We start from the raw sequence: 27,382 nt of genomic DNA on the forward strand, positions 1-27,382 counted from the left end.
TAAGCGTTTCTACTACAAACTCTGTCTTAATGTTTACATGACAACGGTGTGGGCAGAGTTTCAGAAAAATTCCACTCTGGAGGCGGTTTTCAAAAGTTTGCGTTTAAGGTCGGCTGAAACGCTGATTTCGTGTAAACGCGAGGCCGAAACACAACAACACTTTTGCGTTCACCCTAAAACCATTGTCGTGTAAACGGCCCCTTCGTTGCAGGTGCCTTAAATGTAACAATATAGAATTTACTTTATGATCAAAACAACTTGTTAAGATCTATGAGTTTTTTTAAAGTTAGATTCACTTCCAATTTTGTGCAGTGGAACAGATGACGACCTGACACACAAACCATACAAACTTAAGAGGGAACCATAACTGTAAAAAAAAAAAATTATACAAAAGAAAAAAAAAAACATTAAACGAGTCTCATTGCATGAAAAAACCAAACCCTACAGTACTGAAGCTGCTCTTCTTGATTTTTACACTTTGCAAAGTCATTCTGCAGGATTGAACTGATTTTGGCCTGTGGGTCATATGTTTGACAACCCTACCCTGGATGAAGGTTATATATCACTCTGTGTGGGAAAGATGTGGTGTATCCACTGGGTCACATGGGCGGTGAGTTAACTGTATCATTTTGGATATTACTGTGCCAGACCCAGTATCATTGCAGTAACCCCATAATAAATACTGAGTTGATATTCTGTGAGGATTCAGGAAAAATAATCAAAAGATCTAACCTCCTTTAGAAGCTGTAGTTCCAGGGATTAAAATAAATGACAGTATTTTAAAATGTGCTGAGTCAAATATCTGTGTTTAAGTAGATGAACAAAGAGCTGTCACGACTTGCAGGTGGAAAAATGCTTCATTTGTTTCTCTCATTTTTAACAGCTTGAAGTTAAAATGTTTCAGTATTAAGCAGTGCTATTCCTGTGTCAGTGAAATTTACTGAGTACCCCATGTGAAGCGGTTCCCACCAATACTTACAAAATTATACTTTTTGGAGAAGTCGTTCGAGAGGATTTTCATCTCATAGGACTTACACTAACAGTAATAACATCAGTAAAAGAAGTATAAGCTGAGGTAGGAGGACCAGAAATCTATTATAAAAGGCCCCTATAAGAACAGAAGAATGTGTGCCACTGTGTAAACTGAATGAATGAATGAAAATGTGCTGTAGCTCCTGTGCGTATTATTTGTTTATCCTCTGCCCGTCTTTCTGTGTGCTTCTATGTCCGTTTCCCCGTCTGCCTGCCTGCCTGCTTTTCGCTCTCACTCTAGTTGACAGTCTATCTGTGTCTTTCCCTCCCTTTCCCTCACTTTCTTTCCTTTTCTCTCCCTGTCTATCCATCTGTGTGTCTATCTAGCTTACGGCCCTGATCCTGCCCGCTCTCCCAGGTTTATGAAATGCGAGCAGCTTAGCAGATGGTGCATATCGTATTCTGGTCGGCTCTTTGTGGGTTTTGTACCACAGACGAAGGCTTACGATACATGTGAGCCTTTAGTCACACAGACACACCGACACAGAGGGAGCTCAGGCTGTTAGCGCACGAGAGACAACAGAGAGATGAAGAGGAGACAGAGAAGCAGACTGAGGGAGAGAGGAAGACTGAGGTTGGGGGGAAAAATAAGGAGGATATGCGGAAGAGAAGAGCAAGGTATGAGTGTGAAAGATAAACACATGGAAAAAAATATAACGGATATTTAGTCATGGTCTCGGGTCAACTTGTACAAGTTTTCAGCAGTATTCGAATACTACAAAAACTTAAAATGTCATAAAACAGCAAAGATCAAGATTTCAGTAAGGTACAAGTGATTTTCATGTAATAATGGGATGTAATGGACACTGGATACTTCAATATGATGTAAAGTGATTGCAGGTTTTTTTGAATGTGAAATGTCTCATGTGTGGCCTAAAAAGCTTGATGAAATGAGAAATGAGGACACACTGAGTAAGAGCTGAATTCTCTCAGAGTGTAACTCTCATAAAAAAACTCTTCTCAGATTTCCAGCTTGATCACACAGCTGTGGTTTGTAAATATCTGACCGGACTCACCATGATGTAGTGCCTCTGCATCTCAGTCTTCTCACTCGCCAGCTTCTCACACTCCAGCTTCAGGCTGCACAAGGACGAAAAAGGACACACAGCCCTGGATTAAATGGTGTATTTGCATCTGACTGAAATGAATTATAATTTCCACAGCACTTGGATTTTGCAGAGGTCAAACTAAGTTTAAGGCTGCATGAGGGAACCAAAAAAATGTGTTCTTTGCCACACAGTCGGGCTACCTATTACTGCTGAGAGCGACACTTTAAGATATCACCTTCATGGTAGCAGCTGAACACGTGGTGTGTCTTATTCCCCTTCACAATTCATCACATCTCCATGTGTGGGAGTAGGTCTGGCTATATAAATGGGCTTAAACTTGAAGGGAAAATTGTGGCATATGTTAGGTTGTGCAGGTTTGGTTAGTATTAAAAAGTTAATAAAAGAGGGGATAAGGACATTTTCTTTTTAATACATCTTCTTAAAAGGGTTTACATGCTTTTTTTATGACTCTACCTTTACTGCCAAGTTGAGAGTTTATAAGTTTACCAACTACTCCTCAAAGCAGTACTTACAACACATTAGATGGTTTTCAAATACAACGAACTCTAAGGTCAGGCTGGTGAAGGGCAGAGCTTTGGCACATGTAGTTAACAGTCTGTGTGTGTAGTGCATTTAATAAATAGCTTATAATGCTTGTATTTGCATGTGTGCTCCACTCGCCCAGTGCCTGGTAACGAAGTGGTGCTGCTGTACCTCAGCAGGCTGTTCAGTCTGCCCACTGAGATGTGAGCAAGTGGCTGGATGCTTAAACATGCAGGCGTGTATCTCCCTGAGTTACAGTCATTTCTGGTCAGTTGTATGTAAACATGACTATCCTTAACCTCAAACTTCTTGCTTGATATGTTGAAAAATGATAACCGTCATCTAAATCTTCAGTAAATGTCTAAAGTCAGTTGCAGGAGTAGGTTGTACTTTACCAATCAAGCTACTTAGTAGAGTATTGGGTCAAGTTCCAAAAGTGTTCAATGCCGTAAAAAAGACATTTACATCTCAGATCCAAAACCAAGGAGGACAAAAAAACATACATTCAACAAGTTTATTTGGCTCACATCACAATAAACAAACACTTACATGTCACATAAGATGTTTGGCTTGTAATGTCCAATCCAAGGACTTATTAATTGCCAAACGTACATCTGACAAACCAACACTTATGGAGCCAAAATGATGACTTTAATGTTTGGTATTAAAAATATAATTTGGCATTGAAACTGAAAAAAGAAACATTGGCATTGACAGACGTGTGTTATAAAAAAAAAGTAATGGGATCAAAACAGGTAATGGCAATGAAAACATTTGGCTGAAGTCATCGAATAGACATTAAATATTATACTATTTTACTCTGACACATTTTTGCAATCTGATGTTTTTGAATGGAAATCATTTTGGGGTTTTTTTTTAATGTTGCTGTCACTTTTTTTCTTGTTTGCTGTGTTTGTTAGGTTTCAGCTTCATTTCATTTCATTTCATATACGAAATGAAGCTGAAACCTAACAAACACAGCAAACAAGAAAAAAAGTGACAGCAACATTAAAAAAAAACCCAAAATGATTTCCATTCAAAAACAGCTTTTGGTAACTCTTTTGGTGTGAAGGGGAGTGGTTAGGAGGGTGCATTTTGCATATCATTTGTAAATACTGCAGCACTCAGCCGGACCCCACCAGACTTAAACGACGCTTGAGTGTGAGACATCCATAAGTTCACCTGGAGCTCCATAATCACAGATAAGTCTGTTTCTTTCTGCTGTTGTTCATCAAGAAGAAGAGGAATGGATTAAAGTTAGTTTTACTTCTATTGTTATGTCGTGAAAGTTAAACTCGGTTGTGACTTCTCATTGGCCCTCACGGTATGAGTCATGCAAATGGGTGAGCTGATTGGCCCCTTATCAGCTGGGCCACGTTTTCAGCTGTGTTGTGACTCTGCTCTTTGTGTTAAAGGGAACCCTGGCTACCAGAACGTCATTTTCCTAAATGATCAGTGTTTTTACCAGCTACATAAGAACGATAATAAAATCTCTCAAAGTATCTTAGTTTGTATAATTTTTTTTTTTTTAATTTCACTCGTAGGTCGCCATTGTTGTTCACGCCGCAATGACGTCTGGGTAGTGACGCCATATGGTTGCCACGGTCTCAATCTCATATAGGATTTAACCTCACGATGCAAAGTCATGTTGTCTGTTCAACCATTTCAGTTTGAACCCGAGGGAGACGTAAGTGAAAATGATAATACTGAAAACAGACAATCAAACAAACTTAAAAATGAAGACGAACGAGGACGCGAAGAGGCGAGAGCCGGCCAAAGTCGCTGGTGTGCTTGCGGCTGCTGCGTAGCTATGTCAACGGAGAGGGAGAGCGTCTGCTGTAAGGAGGTTCACTTTCTGTCATCAGCCGTTCAAGGTAACAATATCTAACTGTCCATTGATTAAATTAATGCTATCAAAAATAATTTCAGTCACTAGAATCCTCCACTGTTGTGTTTTTTACATGAGTATGACCGACGACTTGATGTTGTCCAATGGAAGTTGTTCACGCCCACAAGCGATTTCCAACAACTTCCTTTTTTTCTTGTCTTTTGGGAAGCTGTGCAGACTAACATCAGTCTTCTTGTTTCCTTTCGACTGAAAAGTGCACCCAAAAGCAGCGCAATGTGGCATTATAATAGTTTTTTTCGCTCCTGAAACCTAGTGACTTACGGCGACTAGTAGTGAGTAAACAGCGAAATCCAGACGCTCGGCACCAAGCAACCAATCTACGCCATCAACCAAGAATAAAACAATGGCTGCGCCCCAAGGATAGAAACGGTGTTTTAAACTGTATTTAAAAACAAAACAAAACAATTCTTTATGTCTTTTAACAACAAATTCTTGTTTGAGACAAGCATTTAAGCATTTTTATGCCAATTAATCCTTACAGTCGGGGTTCCTTTTAATTGAATGGAACTTATTTATTGAGTCTAACAACCTAAAGACAACTCTGTGAAACACAAGCTTGTTTATCGTGATGTATGACATGCTCCTTTAATGCAAGCTTGTGGGCATACAGCATGTGTCGTATTCTGTGATATCATATTGTGTTTACCTGTGATACTGAGCCTGGAGGAACTGGAATTCCTCCTTGATTCGGTCCAGAGTTTCCAGGACTGTGAACTTAAAAGACTGGCCAGGCTGCAAGGGGACCTGCACAGGAGATAGAGAGAGAGGAGAGAAGAGAAGGATGAAACACGGGCACAGGGAAGTGTGTGCAGGAGTGTGTGTATGTGAGGAAAGGGAGACTCATGTGCACTCTCATGTTTTCAACATTGGAGTGTGTGTGTGTGTGTGTGTGTGCAAGCAGTGTGCACATGTGTGCACATGTGTGAGTGTGTGTGTTTTTGTGTGTGTCCGGGAGCAAAGCGATGGAGAAAAAAGCCAAGATGAAAGTGAGAGGGAAGGTCACTTCCTCTTCCCACACATCATAAAGCCGTGTCCTCTCCCCCTCTCTTTTTCTCCTCCTCCTCCTCCTCTAATGACTCTGCCTCCTTCCCTCCTCTGCCCCATCCTTTCTTCCTCTTCTCTCCTCTCCCTCTCTTCCACATTAGCATCCTCTCCACTCTGCCAGGTTGCTAATGTATTCCAGCCTACAAAGAGCTGAGAAGGGAGGAAACGTCAAATGAATAACTTATGGGGAATCACGGCAGCGTCTCTCACCTGCTAAAAGCTAAAGAGAGCCCAACAAAACAAGCAGCTCCCTGGGGTGCACCACCACCCACTATCTCCCCGTGTCTAGTTAAAGCACGTATGACATCCATCTTCCTCCTCTGTGGTCCTCACAAAGTTTTAGAAACAAGGGTTCAGTGGATGTTTCTGGATGTTGTAGTAGTTAATGTCTGTTGTCAGAGAAATCTACATAAAAAAAATGGTTGTGGATTTTCAGCACAGATTTCAGCGCAAGGCGATGCTACGGTTTCTGAATTCTTCTTCTTTTTGTCTCCTAGTTTTGACTGTCTGGTTTACCCTGCCACATGCATCTCCTGCTGATACCCTGGGGAAGATTCAGACTGCCAGATGTCATCTGACACTTCTTCCTAGCCACTTCTTCTCACCTGTCAGAAATCAGCCGCAACAGGAGTATTGAGGTTCACACTATCCTGCCTGGATCCCCTTACCTCCCTCCCTCCCTTCCTCCCTCCCCGCTGCAAGAGCACTCTGATGCTGCTGGTGCACAAACAAGGACATCCTGCTGCCATCACACGCTGCAAATGATGCATGAAGTTTACATAAGTGTAACCAGGCAATCTGATATGCTGGACCACTGAAAGTTCAACCCTTAAGTCATGGGTGACAACCTAGAACCCATCTTTTAAGCCTCATTAAATAAAAAAGAGACAGGAGCAGAGGAAACTGTAAATGTAACTTGTATCATTTCATAATTTTGGCAGCTGTAACTCTCAAAATAAAGTTTATTTTGAATTTTATTTTTCATTTAATAGGAAATTTCTCACACAAGAAGAAATATTTGACCAGTAATACTAAGTACCTTTAATCAAGTACCTAAAATCTGTAAGCATATGGAGTTTGTCTATCTTAATAAGTTGTTTCACCAACAAAACCAACCAGGGATCCACCCATCTGCCCATGTGCTCTTCTGTTTTCTCATTCATCCACTCTATCCACGTCAACTGATGGATGCTACAGGATGGCTATCGGCCCACAGCTACGGCTAAAAGATTGGCGGTTTCAGTGGCAGGGTTTCATTAGTCTAGACAAGCACAATTCAATTAGATTTCAATTAGTCCAACGGTGGAGGTCAGAGACGCGGTGGGTTCCCGGTAATTAATCCACGAGCCGAGCCGAGCTAAACTGAGCTGAGGCAGGCAGAGCAGGGACATCTAGATGGCTGGATGGACAGAACACAAACCCTTCCTGTGTGTGTGTGTATGTGTGTGTTTATGTGAGGAAGGGGGTGTGTAGTGTGGGATGGATGGGATGGGTGGGTGTCTGCCAACAGATCCCTGCTGACCTTGATTCACACCACACACACTCAGCAGGGGGAGGGGAGGACAGTGATCTGGCACATGCAGACACCCAAGCACACACCAACAGAGCCATGAGCGTATTGCAAAAACACACAAACAAACACACACCGCTGCTGCGCATACACAAGCACACAGAGAGCACACAAACAGAGAATGGGAGGGAGAGATGGGGGGATTGACGAGGGCGGAAAAGAGGTGGAAGGGAGATAGATAGTCGTCTGTCAGACAGAAGGATGGATGGACCGAGGGATGGAGGAAGTGATAGACTACTCTGACATCCTTACAGAGGAATGAAAGAACGAGCAGAGAGACAGATGATGAAAGAGCGGCGTGGCTGCTGACTGAGAGAGATAGCCAGCCATTCATCCGTCTGACACCGAGGGGACGGGGAGAAGACGTGGAGAGGGAAAAAGGGGGAGGGAGAGATAAAGAAGGAGCAAGATACGAAGGGAGAGACGGTCTAGCTGTAGTCGACACAGCGTGGTCTCTCCACACTGTGCGCCGTCCATCGCTCTGCGCTAATACTGCTCCCACCATCTGCTGCCGTGAACACATGCACACACAGACACATGCAGACACACACGCGCACTAACACAGGGCTGCTGGCCGCTTACATCAGCAGCACTAAGTCATATAACAAAGCCCATAGTCACAGATCAGGATTATACAAGAGATCTGCGCGTGGCAGCCCTCAGTGTCAACATGGCGACCTCTGCGCTGCGCTGATGAGAGAGATCTGAATGTCTTTCATCTGCTGGACTCAAGAATGTCTGTCTTTTGATTCGCAAGATTCACTTTCCTGAATGAGCTATAAGGAACCTGGAGCAACAAAACTTCTTATGAGCAGGAAAGAAATTAAAAGGCGCATACACACAGACAAAGTTTAAAGGTCTTCTAGCAAAAAATAAATATTCTGTCTTTGTGCTGAGCTCTGCCTGTCAAATAATCAGAGCTGTTAGAATGAAGTCAGACCTGTTTCAAATAAAGGGGAAGGCCTATTTCCCTCTAAAGCTAAAGTTAACTCAGAAGTTATTCAAAGGATAGGTGTCAATCTTTCCCCAGTGTCTAGAATGAAGGATGTATCTTTGTGTGTAGCCGTATGCACACCAGGCCAAACATGAGTTGTTTGAGCTTGTGTATGTTTTTGGTCTCTCCTGTATCGTGACAGATGGCGGCTCAGATCGTTAGGGGTCCAATAGCGCATCACTAAGAGCCAAAAAAACAGCCTACAGCCTGTGTTTTCATGGATACATGTGTATAAGCGTGTGTCTGCGTGTGTGAGTGTAAGCACCATAGCAGCCAGCAGAGGGGATCCTGAAACCCTAAACTGATCCGGTTAATCTAAGAGGTGGAGGTGGAGAAGGAGGGTGGGGGGGAGATGGAATGGGGTGGGAGGATAGGAAAGGGGAGGGGGTCACTTGTGCACAAACAAATACACACACACACCATGGACACCATGTGGGACAGAAGTCAATCACAATTTGGTCGAGCTCGCAAGAGCCAGCAGAGAATTAGGAGGGATTATCTATGGTGCTGGTGGTGGGTGGGGGGTGGGAGAGGAGTGGCGGTTAAAGCCCATCGTGCTGTATCACATAACAGGATGGAGGCGGACACGCTGGCTGTGATCATCACCTGTCAGCCTGTCCATCACATGGAGAAAATTTGAAGTCCTGTACTTTGTCCTGCTTTCATTTATCCTCCTTATCCCATATTTTTTAAGTTACCTCACACCCTCCTCGCCCCAATTAGCATCCCCCCAAAGACTTTTCAGCTATCTAGCTGTTGGATGTCTTCCTGTGACTTAAATTTAGTTTACTTTTTTCCTCTCTCTCTTTTCAACACCCAGTCTGAGTATTAGGTCAGTCTGGCTCCATCTGTGTCTCTCTGTCAGTTTCTTTGCCTGTCTGTCTGAACATCACAGTAATGTTTTCTATGAGAGCAGCTGCCTGTTTTTCCACCACCGGCAAAGAGCTGCATGAATGAGACATTAAGTGTGAATTAGATGCAGGTCCCCTTCCTTGCTACTTTTACCCAGGATACAACAGTTCTCAAAACTCGGGCTTTTGAAAAAGCTGTGAGCCACGTTTGATTTCCAAAATACAGAGGTCGCATGTTGGTGTGAGGCGCCGAAAGTGAGGCCATTGGAATTAATGACGCAGACACCCTCCAAAGAAAGCAAACGCCTCGACTTGTTGGCTTGAATAACAAATCACAGGTGCTGCTAACTTGTTTTCTGTTCTGACAGCTGTGGCTCAGCAAATTTTTAAGTATTTTTTCAACACCACTTTTACCAACATGTGTAAGAGACGAGATGTTGTTTGTGCCAGTTTCATGTTCAGCTGCATTAACAATCATACATACAATGCTGCATTTTTGGAAGTGAGAAGCAGCATTTTTTTTAAGGTCTGCTTACATAACTGCACAATGAAGAGGGGCCAGGAAAACTGTTCAGAGAACATTAAGACTTCCAGCCCTTCAATAAAACTTGAATAGAAAAGAATAGAACTTTATTGTCATTGTAACAAGTGCAACGAAATTGAAGTCACAGCAGCAAATAAGAAAACAAAAGTAAGAAAGTGTATAGAAAGTGTAAAAAGGTCCATAAGAAAATAGATGATGACAGCTTGTCCATCATTCTCCAGTTCAGCCAGCCTCCACCTCCACAGGGTCCAGGACTGAGCTTCTTCAGTCATGCTCCATCTCTGTCTCCTGGATCCTGTCTGCTCACAGCAGGTGAAGCTCTTCCAACATGGCGTTGGTGTCTCCGTTAGCCATGTCTGTGAATAGCATGATGCTACTCTGCCCTCTGGTTTTCCCTCTGTTACTGGGTTAGCACAGCTAGCTTGTCCATCTTATTGGAGATAGATCTTATGTTCCCAATAAAGATGGATGGAAGGACAGGTCCATGTTGTCACTTCTTAGCTCACACCTGAGAACCAGCACGTTGTCCTCACCTCCTTCTCCTCACCTTGTGGGGAGACATCAGGCCTTACACTAGTTAGCATTGACATGCTACAGGCTGCTAACAGCTGAGTTCACATGTAAACAATGCAGCCATGGTTACATGTAGGATCTCCAGACAAACACAGGAGAAAACGTAGTAAAAATATCACTGAAGCCACAAAAAGTTTGGTGTCCATGACCAACAAATGAACCATACAAAGTAATGATCCACTCCAAATACAAAGATTATGAAAAAGAGACAAAAAAATTACAAGAAACGGACAAAGAAGAGAGAGCTGCTGCAAAAGGCAGCCATAGCCAGCCAGGTATATTTGAGGTATAAGATGTACTTTTAATCCCTTTATTTGACATCGTATTTCAGCCATAAGCCCACCTGCTCTATAATTATCAGCAGTGGCCAATGAAAAACCGATATGGGTCAATCACTACTGTTGATGCTTTTTCTTCTTGGACTAAAGCGGATGTTAACATACGAGCCAACTAGGATGACTCTTGAATGATGTGCTGACTACAACCCAGAGTACAAGAGGCGTGTATCTGCAGTGTAATAGTGTGAGCCTCATATACTCATCAACACTGCATTCATATGTCCACTTTGCACTAATGGTTATGCATCATGAATCTGAGTTTTTGTGTAGACAGAAACACATTAGCTATGGAGATTGTTTCCTTTTTAAGTTCTACTGAAGAATAAAAACAAAGTTATTCAGCCTGATGTTGAAAGAGATGTTTCTGTCTGTCTGCTCGTCTCCTGTCTCTCCCTTAAGCCTCTGGCACACTTCCTACCAACACATGAGCTTTCACACGGTATAAGCAGGCATGCCTATGCATGGACACATTTGTTTGAACAAAGCGCCTGCAAACAAAACGTTTTCTTTTTTTTTAGGTGCTCTTTCTCTCACTGCTTCATCTCATTCCACCCTCCCGTTTTTCTCTCCTTTCATTCTTTACTTTTCCTCCTTAGACCCTTTGTTCTTTCTTTCGCCTAAGTGTCTCTGAGACAAGCAGAGACACATTCAGATAGCACATGAAATAATAATTGGCTGGTGAAATATTTAGGAAAAAGCACATGAATAGATGAGAAATACCAAGTGTAGCAGAGGAGTGTTAGAGCCCCTCATGTGTACACGTCTGTGTGTGTTTGTGTGTGTGTGTGTGTGTGTGTGTCTGCTGAAGTGAGCAGCAGAGAACATAAGCAACAGCTCATTGGTTTGGACTGAGTGAGGACAGCAGACTGAGGAAGAGCTGCAGGGAAAAGAGGGAATATAACTTACATTTCAGCCATCTTTCCCATGAAGCCCTCGCATTTTTCTTTCACTTGGTGGCAGATTTTTTCAAAACAGAGACAACTTTGAGGCTTTGATATGTCGAGAGAGACTCGCTGCTAGCATCGTGACCAAAAAAAAAAAAGATTTGTTAGAGGCTGTCGTGTCGTACCAAACAAATCAGTAGGCTTGGAGTCAAACAGCCAGTCAGTCTACTGGTTATTTAGTCCTTCAAAGAGCAAGTCTGTTAATACTGCAGCTCACCAGCCAGTTACTAAGCCAGCGGTGGATTACAAATCAGGCAAAGATTGGCAGCCAAAAGAGACTCTGGACTTCATCCAAGCCTCTCTCTGATCATTTCATTTAATGACAAAGAACACAGAACTCAGGATTTGAGGGTAGGAAATGGCCTGTTTTTTTGTATTTTTTAATCAGGGTGCAGACTTAATCTGTGAGGCTGAGGATGAAGTTCTCGGTTGCTTTTACAACTTTCTGCTTGTTCTGCTGGCCATCTCGCCGCAGCTGTATTGTTGTTGCTTGACTTTTTGCCATTCAACAGAGACCGCCTCTGAAATGCTGGATGAAATTAAATGTAAACAAGAAGAGGACAAAGAAAAGGAGGGGAGAATGTCATCCGTGGGAGGTGACAGAAATCTGCTGTGCTGTTTATCCTACATGGCTTCCATTAGAGCCACAAATGTTAGGGTAAAACAAACTGCCTGGTACAAAAAAGAAAAAGACCAGTGTGCCAAAAATTAATAGCACAAAGTTGCATATCCAAAATTTCTCTACACATATTAGCCAGCACTTGCACAACACAACATGCGCTAATGATTAACTACAGCTGCAATCTCTTGCACAGTGAAACATACACCACCACATGAAATCCAACTTAAAAACACACTTGATGTAGCTCTGCCCCATAAATGGAGCATATGTGTTCCTGTGGCCACATATTTGGCACAAGTTTGTTTACTTGGCTGTAAAACTAAAGTGTTACCCTGCTCATGGCCAGAGGAGAGGAAGCCTTCCCAAAGCACACACAGACATGGTTTTACATCATGGTTTAAACTATTTTTCAACACTTAAATTGAACCTCACAGACAGGCACACTTTGCTTCTCATGTCTTACTCTTTATCCTTTTCGAAGTCAAAAACACTTCAGAAAATCATTCAATAGATGTTTTACTCCTTAAAAATGTAGAATATGTTCATGCAAGACTGAGTTTTGGTAGTTCCAAATACCTGTGATTTAATGTTTTGTGTCTGTCCAATCACTGTGATCGGTCATAAAGCACACTTGTATTCCTTTGGACAAAAAACAAGGGGAAAAACTTTGACTTGTCGTTATTTAATCATGGTTTAACTGGTCCGGTCCACTTTAGATCAAAGTAGGCTGTGTGTGACCCTGGAACTGAAATGAGTTAGACTTGAAGTAAAGGTATCACAATGAAAACAGCTCCACTAATGGGAACAAAAGAAATGTGTTTTCTTACACATCCAACATAACTGTGTTGGTGTTTCTTTTTCCCTTGTAAAACGACCTTGGGTTCCTTGAAAGTAGCTTAATAAGTCGAAGATATTATTTATTATATTCTATATTTATGGACACTATATCAAACTGGAAACAACTAGGGATGCACTGATCGGATCCTGGTATCGAGTATCGGCGTCTGATCTAGCCCTTTGCTAGGCGCCTTTTGCAGCAGCTCTCTCTTCTTTGTCCATTTCTTGTTATTTTTTCATCTCTTTTTCGTAATCTTTGAATTTGGAGTGGATCATCAGTTTGTGTGGCTCATTTGTTGGTCATGGACACCAAACTTTTTGTGGCTTCAGTGATATTTTTACTACTGTTTCTCCTGTGTTTGTCTGGAGATCCTACATGTAACCATGGCTGCATTGTTGACATGTGAACTCAGCTGTTAGCAGTTTGTAGCATGTCAATGCTAACTGGTGCAAGGCCTGATGTCTTCCCACAAGATGAGGAGAAGGAGGTGAGGACGATGTACTGGTTCTCAGGTGTGAGCTAAGAAGTAACGACATGGACCTGTCCTTTCATCCATCGTTATTGGGAACGTAAGATCTATCTCCAATAAGATGGACGAGCTAGCTGTGCTAACCCAGCAACAGAGGGAATACCAGAGGGCAGAGTAGCATCATGCTATTCACAGACATGGCTAATGGGGCAAACACCAGACACCAACGCCACATTGGAAGAGCTTCACCTGCTGACAGAGATGGAGCATGACTGAAGAAGCTCAGTCCTGGACCCTGTGGAGGTGGAGGCTGGCTGAACTGGAGAATGATGGGCAAGCTGTCATCATCTATGTTCTTATGGACCTTTTTGCACTTTCTATACACTTTCTTACTTTTGTTTTCTTGATTGCTGCTGTGACTTCAATTTTGTTGTACTTGTTACAATGACAATTGTAAGTTGTCTACTATTAAGTAATTTAGTCTACTAGGTATAAAATTTTACAATCAAATAGTCATTTCTGTAAATTCTGAAGCATTTTAACAAAATTGCTGTCAAACATTTTAACACTTGTGGTTTAAATAAATATTAACTTCAGTAATTCCATATGCACTTATTTTTTGTCTTTTACTCAAAACATTACCAGTCTTATCCCACAGTAGGGCATGCAGGTTATTATTTAACACTGGTATCGGATGAGGATCAGTATCGGTATCAGGACCAAAAAAAGTTGGATCAGAGCCGTTATTGAATGAAACAACTTCCCCTCTTCTTTCTGACTGGTCTGTAAACTCTGAAGGACTCTGGTTTATACACAAAGAACCATGGTGACAACTTTTAAGTCCAGATATTTGGGATATGAAGTGTAAATGTTGTGGTACCAAAGTAAATTGATGTTTTGAGTGATGGTTAATTTGAATGCGTGAGCCTGACTGTATGAGTCAGATGTTATCAGAGCTGTTAGCAGGCCAGACATAAGCAATATCTTTCTTAACCCTGAAAACAGAGAGTAAATTATCTCTCTCTGGCAGAAAACCAAGAGTCTATCTAAACATTCACAGCTGCAGTGAAGGACAAACTGCAACATTATTGTTATTGTTGCTGGCTCACACACACACACACACATACATACACACTCACATTAAAAGCTAAGTGCACACATACACGTAAGTGCATGAACAGGAATGCAAGGACGAACACAAACACTGACATGGTGCACTCACACATAAACACACACACACACACACACACACATTACTTACAGCAACATATAACACTTTCATGCAAATGCACGCATGGACCTCACACAGGAGAGGCACACAACAGCAAACACACACCATTACACACACTTCTACACATATCTAACCAAACAAGCACAGCAACACACCATAAATACAAAGATGTATACACTCACATAGCACTAAAGAGACAGGGCAACATGAAAGCAAATCACACACTATAAACTCTCTCTCTCATACACACACAAACACACACACATTTACACAGTTCTGATAACGCTTGCCACAAAAATCCAGTGGAACCAATTACAGCTCGCTCGCTTGGCAAATCAGCCCTAGGTTTTAACCTTTTCCTGCCGGGGAGCAGAGAGAACAAAGTCTCCTGCACTGACATAAAAAACGACTACTGCTCAGGCTGTGGATGTATATTTCCTCTTTGTAAGCTGGAAACACCTTTCTTATCATTTCCACAGAGATACAACAGGTTCAGGGGAGAGATTTTCAAGGCTGCACTTTCCCTCCCAGGCGTGTGTCACTGACAGGAAGTGGACTGTAATGTTTAAATGACAGGAACAGACAATTATACTGAGTGAACAGAGCTGAAGTCTGTTTACTGGGGGGTCACTTACAACCACACTGCAGTGCTGACGGTCATTGCCGTGACGTTTCACATATGTCTGAGTCATTTCTAAGTGTTGAGAAGTGCAGAGAAGACATACAGTTTACCCAGTGACTTATAAGTCAAATAATTTATTTAGGGATTCTGGTCAAAGTGAATCATCCGTTGTGGATAAAACTGTTTCTGGTATTTCTCTGTTTTCCAGCTGCTCTACGCAAGCTCTTATCAAGGTGGTTACCAAAGAAACGTATGATGTGCGACTATACTCATCAAATAATTAGGTTATCTTTATAATCATGTAAGACTGATCTGGACCTAACAAATGACTGTGTATTAAATGGACACCACACCCCATCTCCTCCCATTGTGAGATGTGAAGCCAAAATATTGCCTGAGTGGTTTTGCTGCCATATGCCAGTGATGGAGCCAATACACACAGAGAAGCAACCTGATTGGTGGAGCCGTGGGGCTGGCATCACACCCCTTCCAGTGACCAAAAAGCCCATTTAACCAACAGAGAAAATGTCAAAGATCCCTTAGACTAAAAATAAGGGAGTCCAAGCAAGTGTTAGGAATTAATTTTGGCAAAAAAAAGTCTCATTAGACTTTATATGAGCCACATTCACCTGAGACGACCAGAAAAATGTGCCAGTCTGCCAATGGGGATAAGAATAAAGTACTTGATTATGTTTCAGCAATTCAGGTGCCTTCTCTGTTTTTAATAGATTGGAATAGGACATTTTTCTAGACTTCTCAAGGTAACGTGCTTTGTGCGTCTAGCAGACATCTACACTACACTTTTCAACACTTTTCAACACTTTTCACAGAACTTTTTTTTTTAGAAAGTGCAGGTTTCCAGTCCACAGTTGAACAGCTTCCTGCATTGATCTGGAGCAGACACCATTTATTGGATGTGTGCTTTATTTTTTTTCTTATTTGACCCATGTTTCATCTGTTGTAGTGTCGGAGGCAGACCCTGAGACTGATACTGCAGCCTGTCACTGAGGGAGCTCTCAAAGGTCTGGCCTCAGCCAGGACAGCTGTTGCTCTGTCTGTTATTTAAGTTCATGGAGATAAACTCCAATTGTCTTTCACTGAACAACCTGTAAACGGTGAGTTCTGTAATCCAACTGCATGTCAATGATGAATTATGCTGTGGTGAAACGTCTTTTAGTTTTTGTTTGGCACATCCTGAAGTTGGCTCAATAAGCCATCATTTGTTGAGCATCTGCCCAGAACTTAACAGGTCAATGGAATCACCCATATTTCTAATAACGTTATATAAATCAAACGCTGTGTTTCCACCAAGCAGTCCGGTTTAGTTCAGTATGGTTTGGCATGGTTTGGTACAGTTAAGTCTGATCCTGTTTGTGTTTCCACAGCAAACTGTGCCCTCTCGTGGTAGGTGGTGTGTAAGCAGGATGCCGAAAGCCGCAGCTGTTAAACATTGCGTGATGCCATAGCAGTGCAACACAGTTTACCCCGCTTATAAATCCAATGAAGAAGAAAAACGTGACACAGTAAACAAAGAGCAGAGATGGAAGACATGCAGCATTTTGTCCTCTCTGTGATTGGCATGTAGCTCTTTGATACAAAGTGCGATCAAGCTTTGTTTCAGAGAAGTCTGTGTGCCGCCAGGAGAAATGCTGCCGCTGTCGGGGTAAGTAACGATTCTACCGACCAATCAATGGTCTGCAGTGTGTTGCTCCACCTTCCGAGAGCGGATCAGTTCAGTCTGGCACCCATATGAAAGGGTCCCAAAAAAGTGGGACGGCTCGTCTCGGTTATTTGTGGATCTAGCCCGGGATAAGTCTGTTAAAACTCCACAAAATGCACGCCGTACCGAGACGAACTGAACTGGTCTGCTTGGTGGAAACGCGGCTAAATAAATTGAGTAAAACGAAAACTTCTGTTAAGTCATAAAGCAACTTGATGAATTTTGATCTGACCTCTGAATTTTGACAGGAGTTGCATTCTGTCTGTGGGAAAGCAGACAGGCTGATGAGGAAAAAAAACTGGATGGACTACATACCTAACATGTAACCCAGTTCTGAAATACTGATGACTAACACACACACACACACACACACACACACACACACACACACACACACACAAACTTGCAGACACATGGCTTTGGAACCCCGAGCACACATGTATGCACTTACACAACCGTTCTTGCACCCTCACACCTCTCAGCAGATCATATTTCACAGAAACACCAGAAATAAAGTTTCACTGAAAGATTGCAGAAAGAAGAAAAAAGAGAGAGGCTATCGATCGGTAAGAGTTGGCTCGATCTGGGATTGAACTTTATCAAAAACGCAGAGCTTCGCAGCAGGAAGCTCTCTGATTCGCCTGTAAAGGAGAGAACAGAGGAATTTTCACACTTTATTCTTCCTTTGCATTTCTCATTCATTTTCATTTCTCTCTCCACCCCCGGCCGTGCCTTTTAAAAGAATTCTTTTCTCCCTTTTTTTTCCTTTTTTGGCTCTTACATCTTCCACTTTCTCTCCTTTGTTTTTCACTCCTCTCTTGTGTCTCTCCACCATCTCTTCCAGCGGCTGGCTTATTAACATTCTCTCTGTACATATAATTGATTCCTCATGCCTTCCTCTTGTGAAAATGTCATTCATAATTCTGTGTGATAGCTAGCTGGCTGGCTTGCTGGCTGGATGACTGAGTTGCTGGCTGGCTGGCTGGCTAGCTGGCTGCGAGGCAAAGTGGCCACTGACCCATTTGTAGCAGATACAAAGAGACTGACAACCAAATCTGATTATAGCAACCAAACCGGGGCCCTTGTGAAACGAATGGCCTAAGCCAAACTGAGCCTAAGCTGTCATTCATCCTTCTGGGCCTTTTTTGACTCTGTGTGTTTAACCTTTATTTCTGCCTGGCAGGTAAATTAACAGCAAACTCTCGCTGCTGACGGAGGCTGAAACTCAAGGAGGGAAAGGGACTTTGAGGAGGAATTAGAGGGGATGTACTTTGGGTGCACTCATGACCTTTTTTAGCTTTAATGGAAACGAATTAAGTGGAATTAAACTATCAATTAAACAGCCTGCGTGTGTGTGCATGTGTGTGCAAGCGTTGGCTTGGCAGCTGAACTAAGAGAATGAAGAGCTGACAGTTGTGCTGACCAATTTGCACATATGCACACACACATTTCAACAGTCAAACACACATGCTTTCCCGCACACACTGTCACAGGAGCACACACCTAGAGACAACATACAAGTAGAGAGGTGCAGATTCTCTTAAATGCCACCTACAGAGCGGACCATCAACAAGATCTCAATGGCACCTGGCTGCAGCTGACAGAGTGTGTGTGCTTCTCTGTGTGTGTGTGTCTGTGTGTGTGTGTGTTTGTGTGTGTGTGTGTGTATATAACGGGGAATATCTTAGTCCAAACACTCCCCCCTCCCCTCATGTCTCACAGCTCATGTTACAGTACAGTTCCTATAACTACAGGAGAAAGAGGGGCAGCAGAGATAGGCTCAGACATGATGGACAGAGGAAAGACCTGCGAGGAAAAATAAGAGAAAGAGAGGAGGAAAAGGAGGAAAGACATGGGACAAGACAGGCAGAGGCAGTGAGAACAAGAGGACAGAGGGAAAATGAGGTGACAAGGTGAAACAGAGACAAAAAGTGACAGAATGGAAAGCCAAACAGAAAAGAAATGGAGGGACAGAGAAAGAGGAGGAGGAGTAAGAGACGTGAGGGGGTACTTACAGGATGCCTTCCCTGAGGGTACATGATCCCAGGAGAGGAGAGGCTGCCAGTCCGTTTGATGGCCAGGTTAGTCCCCTGGCCCTCCACTCCTCTGCCCTCCACTGGTTACACGCCCACTCACACACACGAACACACACACACACACACACTCTCACACTCTCAGAAAGTCCACAGCAATGTTTTGCTCCTCACAGTCTTTTTCTTTTCTTCCTCACTTTCTCCCTTCTTGTGAGAATTCCTGTTGACACACAACTGAAGAGTGCTCAATCCGTGCCTTGTTTATCCAACAGTGTCATGATAAAACTGAGCTCCAGACTTTGCCTCCTTCCCCTTCCCCTTCTCCTTCTTCCTCTCCTCTTTAAAGTCTCAGTTTCTCCTCCTCTCTTCCACTTTCTCTGTCTCCTTGTCTTCCTCTGATGTCTCTCTTCTTTTCCTCAGCCTATGATCAGTCAAGGTCCACACGCAGTGACATGACACAGAGAATTTCATCCAAGCAGGCTCCTCTCTGGGCTCCTCTCTCCTCCTCCTCCTCCTCCTTCTTGTGCCCCTTTACCCGGCTGTCCAATGGCGAAACACACAAATGTAAACACACACTCAGCTCGGTCCAAATAGTCTTCCTCTGCTCTTTCCTCCTCTTCACCCTCTCTCTGACACGTTGAAGACTTGACTGCAGCCGCAGAAAAGAAGAAGGATATGAAGGAGGAGAAGATGAAGAATAAGGAGGCAGGGAGGGGAGATGGAAGAGAGGAAGAGGCAGAGAGGGAGAGAGAGCTTTGTTTTTAATCTAAATGTGGAAAAACACGAGAAGAAAGCAGGAAAGAACAGCAGGTCAGTGGAGGATCCAGCGGGCTTTTCAGCAGCAAGCCCTAGACTGTAATATATTGTGCCTGTTGGCTTCAACACAAACACGACAGGCTGCTAAAGCTCCTCTTAAGGTGGAACTGAGCAGATAGAGACACCGAGTAACACAGAGAGGGGAGGAGGGAGGAGGGGGAGACAGGCAAAGAGAGGGAGATGGATCTCTTTTCAGTTGTGGTCAGACAGACAAAGCAATCAGTCATGCACAAAGACTTAGGCTCAAAGTGATATGAATCGAGATTCATGCACACAAACGCTCCGGCACTCATACACAAATTTATGACAGCTCTGTGGACACACTTACTCAGCACACACACACACACGCACACGCACATACAGAGCTGCAGATACAGACATAACAGCTACTCAGAGTGATAAGTTTATTACACAGTTTACACATTGCGTTGAAATGCATTTCAGATTGTTGGACTATCTGATTCCAGATAAATCCAGGTGTAAACACACTTTAGATCTACTGGAGTATGCCTTTTATCTGACCTCATAAACCACCGCTGGATGTGGTGTGAGACGCACTGGATCCAGATGTGAATGCATCCTCATGTCAGACCACATACATGAACTCCTGAGCTGAGAAACTTCATCTTAAGAGCATCAGAACAGTATGTTCATGTAGAGATCAGTATATATGAGCTCTAACATCTCTAACATGTCAAAAACAAACTGGTTACAAGTGAAGCTACGCAGTGCTGGGTGGTCTTTTGTGGAGAAAGTCCTTTGAAACATTTTTATTTTAACTTTTAAGAGCCAGCTTCAATTTCATCTGAAATTCCACCAATATGTGGAGTAAATTCAAAATCTCACATTGTGTAATGATATTGAGACAAACTACGGAGCAGAAACACCACAACAACATCTACTCACCTCCAAATATGTCAGTGAGACAGGTATCTTGAGGACTACTGCTCCAACACTCCACAAATATCTCTGCAACAGCAGGTTATAAATGTCCACCTGCCTACTTTTGACTGCTGGCTCTGGTGCTCGTGTTATTTACAGGACTGCCCAGAATGGACCTATAAGACCTGGTATTTAAAGCCTTTCTATGTACAGCACAACAGACTGGCCCAGCCGTCTTCTGGCGCTGTATATAATGAGTTTATCCGGGGCAGCTCTGCCTTTGAACTTGATCAAACAGCCATTAATCCGACACTGTAAAAAATCGGACACAGTCGCTCTTGGCATCCGTGAAGGGTTTCCAGTAAGACAGAAACAGCATTTGATAACAAGAGGGTGAGCCAGAGGGCAGTCCCAAAGCTTCAATTAAGGTCACATAGAGACATCCTATTATCCAATGCAGTCTAATAACAGACACTATGGATCCCTTTTGGGGAACTCTCTGTGACTGCCACTTCAGTGCCTTTCCTGATATTTGACCTGATGGTTCAAAGGTGGGGTGAGATTTCAAAGGAACAAACCATATTTCTGTAAAAATTTGCCAGAATAAAGGAGAAAAGGAAAGTGATGGAAGCACATATCTGTGTGACTGTTCCATGATATGTCCTGTCATGTCGAGGAAACATGACTTGTATCATACTGTTGCAGTGACAGCCATAAGATTACTGATACAGGTAAAGCAACAAGTACATCTTTGTGTAAATAAAATGTATAAATGTATAAAAATATTTTTTTTCATCCTCATCTATTAAAACATGTAAACATTTGGAAGTTACATTTTATTAAAAAGGTTTCATTAATTAGCGCCACTTAAAGCCTCAGTAAAAATCTTTTTGTTTATGATATTTTGGAACCTCTTTCTCTTTGCAGTTTTGTCCTGTATATGTTTCAGAAATTACCTTCAAAACCAACCTACAAACATAATTCTGCCACCTTTTGACCGTCAAACGTCTTACTAATTGACAACATCTGCTCAGTAAAATGTACACAAATGTATTTTTCTAGGTTTCAGGTTTTTAAAACAACAATAAGGATACAATTATTCTTCTCACTGATGGTCTTGTTTGGGTTTTAAGGTCTGTTTCATAACCAGCTAAAAGAAACTCACAGGAACTAAAATTGTTCTGAATCCAAATAATCAACAATGAAAAGATTTTTTTTATATTAAAAGCAACATTGCCCACTGATCTTGAGTCAATGTTTGGTTTAAAATTATTACCATTAAAAGCAGTAACTGCCCGTTTACTGGGTCTTTTCAGCTTCATAAAATCTTCCACAAAGTCTGATCTCAACTACTTAAGAATTCAGCTCATAAGAAACCATATCATTACTTCAGAGTCAAAAAAAAAAAACAGAACACAGTATGTCTCACCAGGAGACTTGTTAGTACTCATTGTTATTTGTGTCACCTGAAAGTGATGCCTTTACAGTAGCTGACACAGAGCTGCAGACTTGAAGCTGCTGTGCTGAGTCAAACACCCACTCATAACAACAACAACAATACAATCTGTTGCCTCTAAACCTGCACGTCTTCACACTGCTATGCTTCTTGTCATCACACATTGAACGTGCTTACTTAAAGAAAAGCACAATATGTTCAACTATGAAAACCCCCAAAAAGACTAAGAAGATGAGCCTCTTTCAAGTTTGAGCTTTCTATGTGTACTTACCACAAACCTCCTCTTTTCTCCCTCCTGCTCCTCTACCAGTCTGCTTTGATCCCAAACCTCTCCATCAGAGCCACACATTACAACTAACCACGTCATTCAGTGATGCCCCACCATCATTCCCCATGTAGCTCATTGTACTAATCAGCATTATTCTAATTGTATAATGAATTATGCAGGTAATACGTCCCCTGATTCCTTACTTAGAGAGATAGACAGGCGGAAGTACAAACACATAAACAGGCGCAAACATTATTACCGCCCATAAGCTCAGTTCAGAGTGTACAAATATACTCAAAAGAGAACTCCATAAAGTTGCCTTGATCCATGTATCCGCAGCACATAATGCATGCTAAGCATGTTTGACGGGTTCCACCTGCACAAGTGGTCAATGTGAATGCCAACTAACTCTATCTCTTAAGGAGATAATGTGGCAACTGTCAAATCAACGTCTGGGCCATCAATTATGTTTATTTTTGGACCCACAGCTACAAGGAAAACCATTCACAGCACTGGATGTTATGTTATAATTGGTTTTAATATAAATATATAAACGATGATGAAGTTTAGGACTTAACTCTGTTAAATTGTTGAGTTAAAGGGACCACACAATTTGATATGCTACAGCAACAAGAAGGGGGAAAGTTCTTCTCATGTAACTTAAGATGGTGAAAAAGCAATCAATAAGTAATTTTTTGCATGCTATTAAATTTCGAGTTAGTGCTAAAAAAAAAGTGCAAGCTATTCACCTGTGCCTTGCTGATACATAAAGACATCAGGGATACAGTGCTGAGGAAGTCCCTTCATGAGAAGCAGCCTCTTCAGAGCGATGGTCAACACCCTAAACAAAGAGTTATGTTAGTGAAGGTGATGACATCAAAAGCACAGCCCTCAGATAAGTCATTAATGTCAGGTCATATGACATGTAGCTCCGATAAAGTGCTACACCACAAGGTACTTATAAAACAATTGCCAGCTTATATATATATATATATATATATATATATATATATATATATATATATATATATATATATATATATATATATAATTTATTTATTAAGCCAGGGGAATAGCAAAAGCCAGCCACACAAACATTAACTGTGCCCTTAAAACCAGAAAATTGGTAAGTGTTGCTAAAGACGGTTAAACTCACTTTTTAAGCAGGTCACATATAAATTTGGTAACTACCTGTGCCATGTACTTTCTCTCACGCCAACAATAAGCTCTAAAGGCAAGGAGAGAAGTTTAATTCGTACACGTCTCAATTTAGACTGAAGGAGACGATGCCAGCAACTCGTCTGTTCCACCTTAAAAGCTCTTCCCTGTCTGAGAGCTGTCTTCGCGTTTTGATTGGCTAAGGGAAAGGCTCGCCTTGGCCAATCACTCCACGAGTACCCCACGTTGGGTCCTGATCTCATGAAGCAACCGTGCCTATCGCGAGCCGATCCAGCCGCTGAATGGGTGTGGGCGGGGTGGGGGGCGGTGGGGTAGCTGAGGAGTCTGTGGGGATTGTGGGCATTGAAGTCCCAATTATTCTGCACACATACACACAAACACACTAGTTTTAACACACGCGCGCACACACGCACTCGCCTACGCACGCTGTCAGTCACGCTACATAAATGCTCAGTAAATTCCGCCGTTAATTTCAATCCCGCTATTTGTGCTGCTCACACACGCAGGCTACATAATACGGACACACACATACGCGCGCTCGCACACACACGCACATACAGAAAAAGAGAGAGAGAGACTTGAGAGAGAAGTCCAGATCAAAAGATTTTTTAAAGCCAATTTTCTTTATTCCACTTCAAACACTGAAATCAAAATAAGCAAATGGTTGGCCTTCCAATGGCAGCATTAAATAATGAGGCATATGGAACAACATAAATCACAGCATATAAGAATATAAGAAGTCAACTGTGACTTACAACCTGCAGTCTCAGTCTGTGCTCTCTAATGCTGCAGGCGCTTTACTGTTTTTTCCTAAGTTATTTCTTTTCTGATAAGAAGCTCTGTTTTTACTTACATGAATAGAAATTGCAGTGAAACACAAAGACAAGCAGTGCCTGATTCCAGCACACATTACCCCCTCTCTTCCTGTTCCAGCAGGCTATATCACACCATACTGCATAATAAATGTATTACACAGTCTCTGTAGCGCCACTCCTCTGTTTCTTAAACAGAGTTTTGAAGCAAATCATCAACAGCCATAGGGCACTGGACTGTCAATCTGCTGAGCTGTGCCTCTGAATGTCATCTTAATATCTTCTTACCATCCAAGGAAAGAAAAAATCATCACCCCCTACAGTGTGTGTTGTCAGTGAAATTAGCTATTCAGATGGAAGACATGTTTTGTACCAGGCAGTTAACATGTTGATTTCTGCAGTAAAAAACAGCTCTTTTTTTGGCTTGGTATGTATGTGGTTGAGAAGACACTTGACGAACAGCAAATTTAAGCACTTCTGCGTTGCCTCATATTTTTAGACCGGAGGTAGGCGCTTGTATTAGATATAAAATCTTTGTGACATTTCTTCTTGCTCATGACTTCCATCACAGACCACATTTTATAGCACTTCAACAGTGGAATAGAATAAGCCCCCGTTTTTCTTACTATCTTGTCTTTACTTGTTTAGGAGGCTGACATAAAGCAGTAAAGACAAAGAACATGTTGGTCATTTCCTCTTAAAGAGCATACTGTCCTTTCATTGAAATGCAATATGCATGTATGTATGGGAAAGAGCATAGACCTTTGAAAGGGAACATCTCCATTGTCATCTCTCATACAGTTCAATGTATGAATGTCATCGGTATTTTTGGTATCTTCCTGCCTTAACTACTGTGCGTCTTCCTCAGTAGGCAACTTAAGTGATGGTAAAAGTGAGCAACAGAGTTTTTCTCCTGAGGAGACGTCTTTTTCTGTGTGGGAAAAGAACAATAAGCTGCATGTGGTGCGTTGACCAGGAGGTCTGTTAGAGCTGCTGCTCATGAAGAAACTGTCACCTTTTCTTTCTTAATCATCCGCGTGCTGTGACTGATGTCTGGAAACCATCACTTTGACTGTCTGTGTCTAACAAAAACAGAACTTGGTTTTTAAGATTGCTGTTTGGGTAACTAAAAATAAGAGTGATGTTGGTATTGAACATGGCCGATCTCTGCTTCTGTACCCTTTAAAGGATAAGTTCGGTTTATACAGTTTTTACATTGTTTATAGAATGAAGTAGAACAAAATACTCACCCAGAAGGCTTTCCTGATCCAAGCAGTGCTTCGGGAGATATTTAGATCCGAAATCGTGCAGGGGACGTCCGTATAATGGGATCCATCGGGGCATAGACAGCGCCGCTCCTAAAACTGCATTAATCGTCCAAAAACTCGTGTTTTTCACCAATATTCCAGCATAGTCCGCTCGGGGTTTGTCATCTGCTGCAGTCAGACAGCGCTGTGTGGCTGTAATGACCTCTGAACTGACGAAGACTTTGTTTACGTTTGTCCCTCAAAGAAAGCAGTCGGCTCTCCAGAGAGTACTGCGCATGCGCAGTCCTTTCTTTGAGGGACAAACGTAAACAAAGTCTTCGTCAGTTCAGAGGTCATTACAACCACACAGCGCTGTCTGGAGTGACACAGACTTCAGCAGATCATTGATATTTAACCCGGAGCGGACCATGATGGAATATTGGTGAAAAACACGAGTTTTTGGACAATTAATGCAGTTTTAGGAGCGGCGCTGTCTATGCCCTGATGGATCCCATTATACTGACGTCCGCTGCACGATTTTGGATCTAAATATCTCCCAAAGCACTGCTTGGATCAGGAAAGCCTTCTGGGTGAGTATTTTGTTCTACTTCATTCTATAAACAGTGTAAAAACTGTATAAACCGAACTTATCCTTTAAATCTTAAAAAATGCAGCAAAATAACAGAATAACAAAATACCTTTGTTGACTTTGTCAGCCTCTCATCTGCTAACCGGCAGCCCTAAACAAACCAACATGAAGTGTGACTTACCGGGAGGCTACAGCGACAACCAGTGGCTGGAAGCCGTTCGTGGCAGCTTTTGTAGGTTGAAATCAAGACAAATACAGTTTTGCTACATTTTTTATCATGAGAAAACATTTTTTTTTGTGTTGAGATAACAAAATAATGAGCTGCTATCACGAGATAACAGTGCATTAAAAAAAGGAAAGAAAAATCCATGGCCATTCTCAGCTTCTGTAACAGGGGTAGCTTATTTGTTTATTTTTTTAGGAGTTGATGAGGTTCTTGTTAATTGTAGGTCACTCAGGGTATTCTGATCCATTCGATCTATGGAGCTTCATATCGACCCCTTTGTTTGAGAAACCAACTGAAGAACGAACAAAGGAGCTAGGCTAACAAACACTGCAGTTGGGACCAACTCTACCTCATGATTTTTTTGCTAAACTGGTCAGTCTAAGTGAACATTTTGATTGGGTCTGCAGTAGGGGTGTACCGATCACAATTTTCTAGACGATCACCAATCACCAATCACCAATCTTTTAAAAACCGAAACTGATTTTTACTTTTTTTATTTTCTATAACTGACAGGATATACCTTAAATGTCCCAATCTTATTATATTGAAAATCGTTGTAGAGTACCTGTGAAACAATAAAATCTTTATGTTTTAACTTAAACAACCAATAAAGTGTCCTGAGTTTTAGGTTTCAGACCAAAAAGCAACAAAGGCTGGCTGTCAGACCTTCCTGGAGGTATATAAGATCAGTTTCATATGTAAGGATGGGCCGATCACTGATCTCTGATCACCGATCCCCACACCGATCGACCGGTGCATGTCTAGTCTGCAGGCTTCAAAAGAGACAAATTATTACCAGCCTAAAAGGGTGAGTTATCAGTCAGTGACAATAAAACAAGGGGACAAACTTATAACTAAAGTTTACAGAAAATGAAAAAGTGTTCACTGAAGGAAAGAGGAAAGAAACTTCTCTGTCAACTGACAGACAGAGAGATTCTAAATTACCTGATGGCAAAGACATGTAAACTGTGAGGCTGCTGT

General features: G+C 42.1%; 1 protein-coding gene across 2 annotated transcripts in view; it reads right to left on the bottom strand.

The window, feature by feature from the left end:
• The window catches only part of tle2b (TLE family member 2, transcriptional corepressor b), a 104,963-nt gene extending 85,183 nt beyond the window's left edge, over positions 1 to 19,780 (bottom strand). For both annotated transcript variants that reach the window (XM_074667550.1, XM_074667549.1), the window contains exons 1-3: positions 18,909 to 19,780; positions 5,180 to 5,277; positions 2,049 to 2,112 (exon numbers count right to left, since the gene is read on the bottom strand). In XM_074667550.1, coding sequence (XP_074523651.1) covers positions 2,049 to 2,112; positions 5,180 to 5,277; positions 18,909 to 18,932 — 186 coding nt within the window. In that variant the 5' untranslated portion in view covers positions 18,933 to 19,780. The remainder of the gene's footprint in view (positions 1 to 2,048; positions 2,113 to 5,179; positions 5,278 to 18,908) is intronic.
• Positions 19,781 to 27,382: the final 7,602 nt, after the last annotated feature.

The sequence above is a fragment of the Halichoeres trimaculatus genome, unplaced genomic scaffold (assembly GCF_033239565.1).
Source record: "Halichoeres trimaculatus isolate MK-OKI-2021-1 unplaced genomic scaffold, fHalTri1.1 fHalTri1_scaffold_4, whole genome shotgun sequence".
NCBI lineage: Eukaryota > Metazoa > Chordata > Actinopteri > Labriformes > Labridae > Halichoeres > Halichoeres trimaculatus.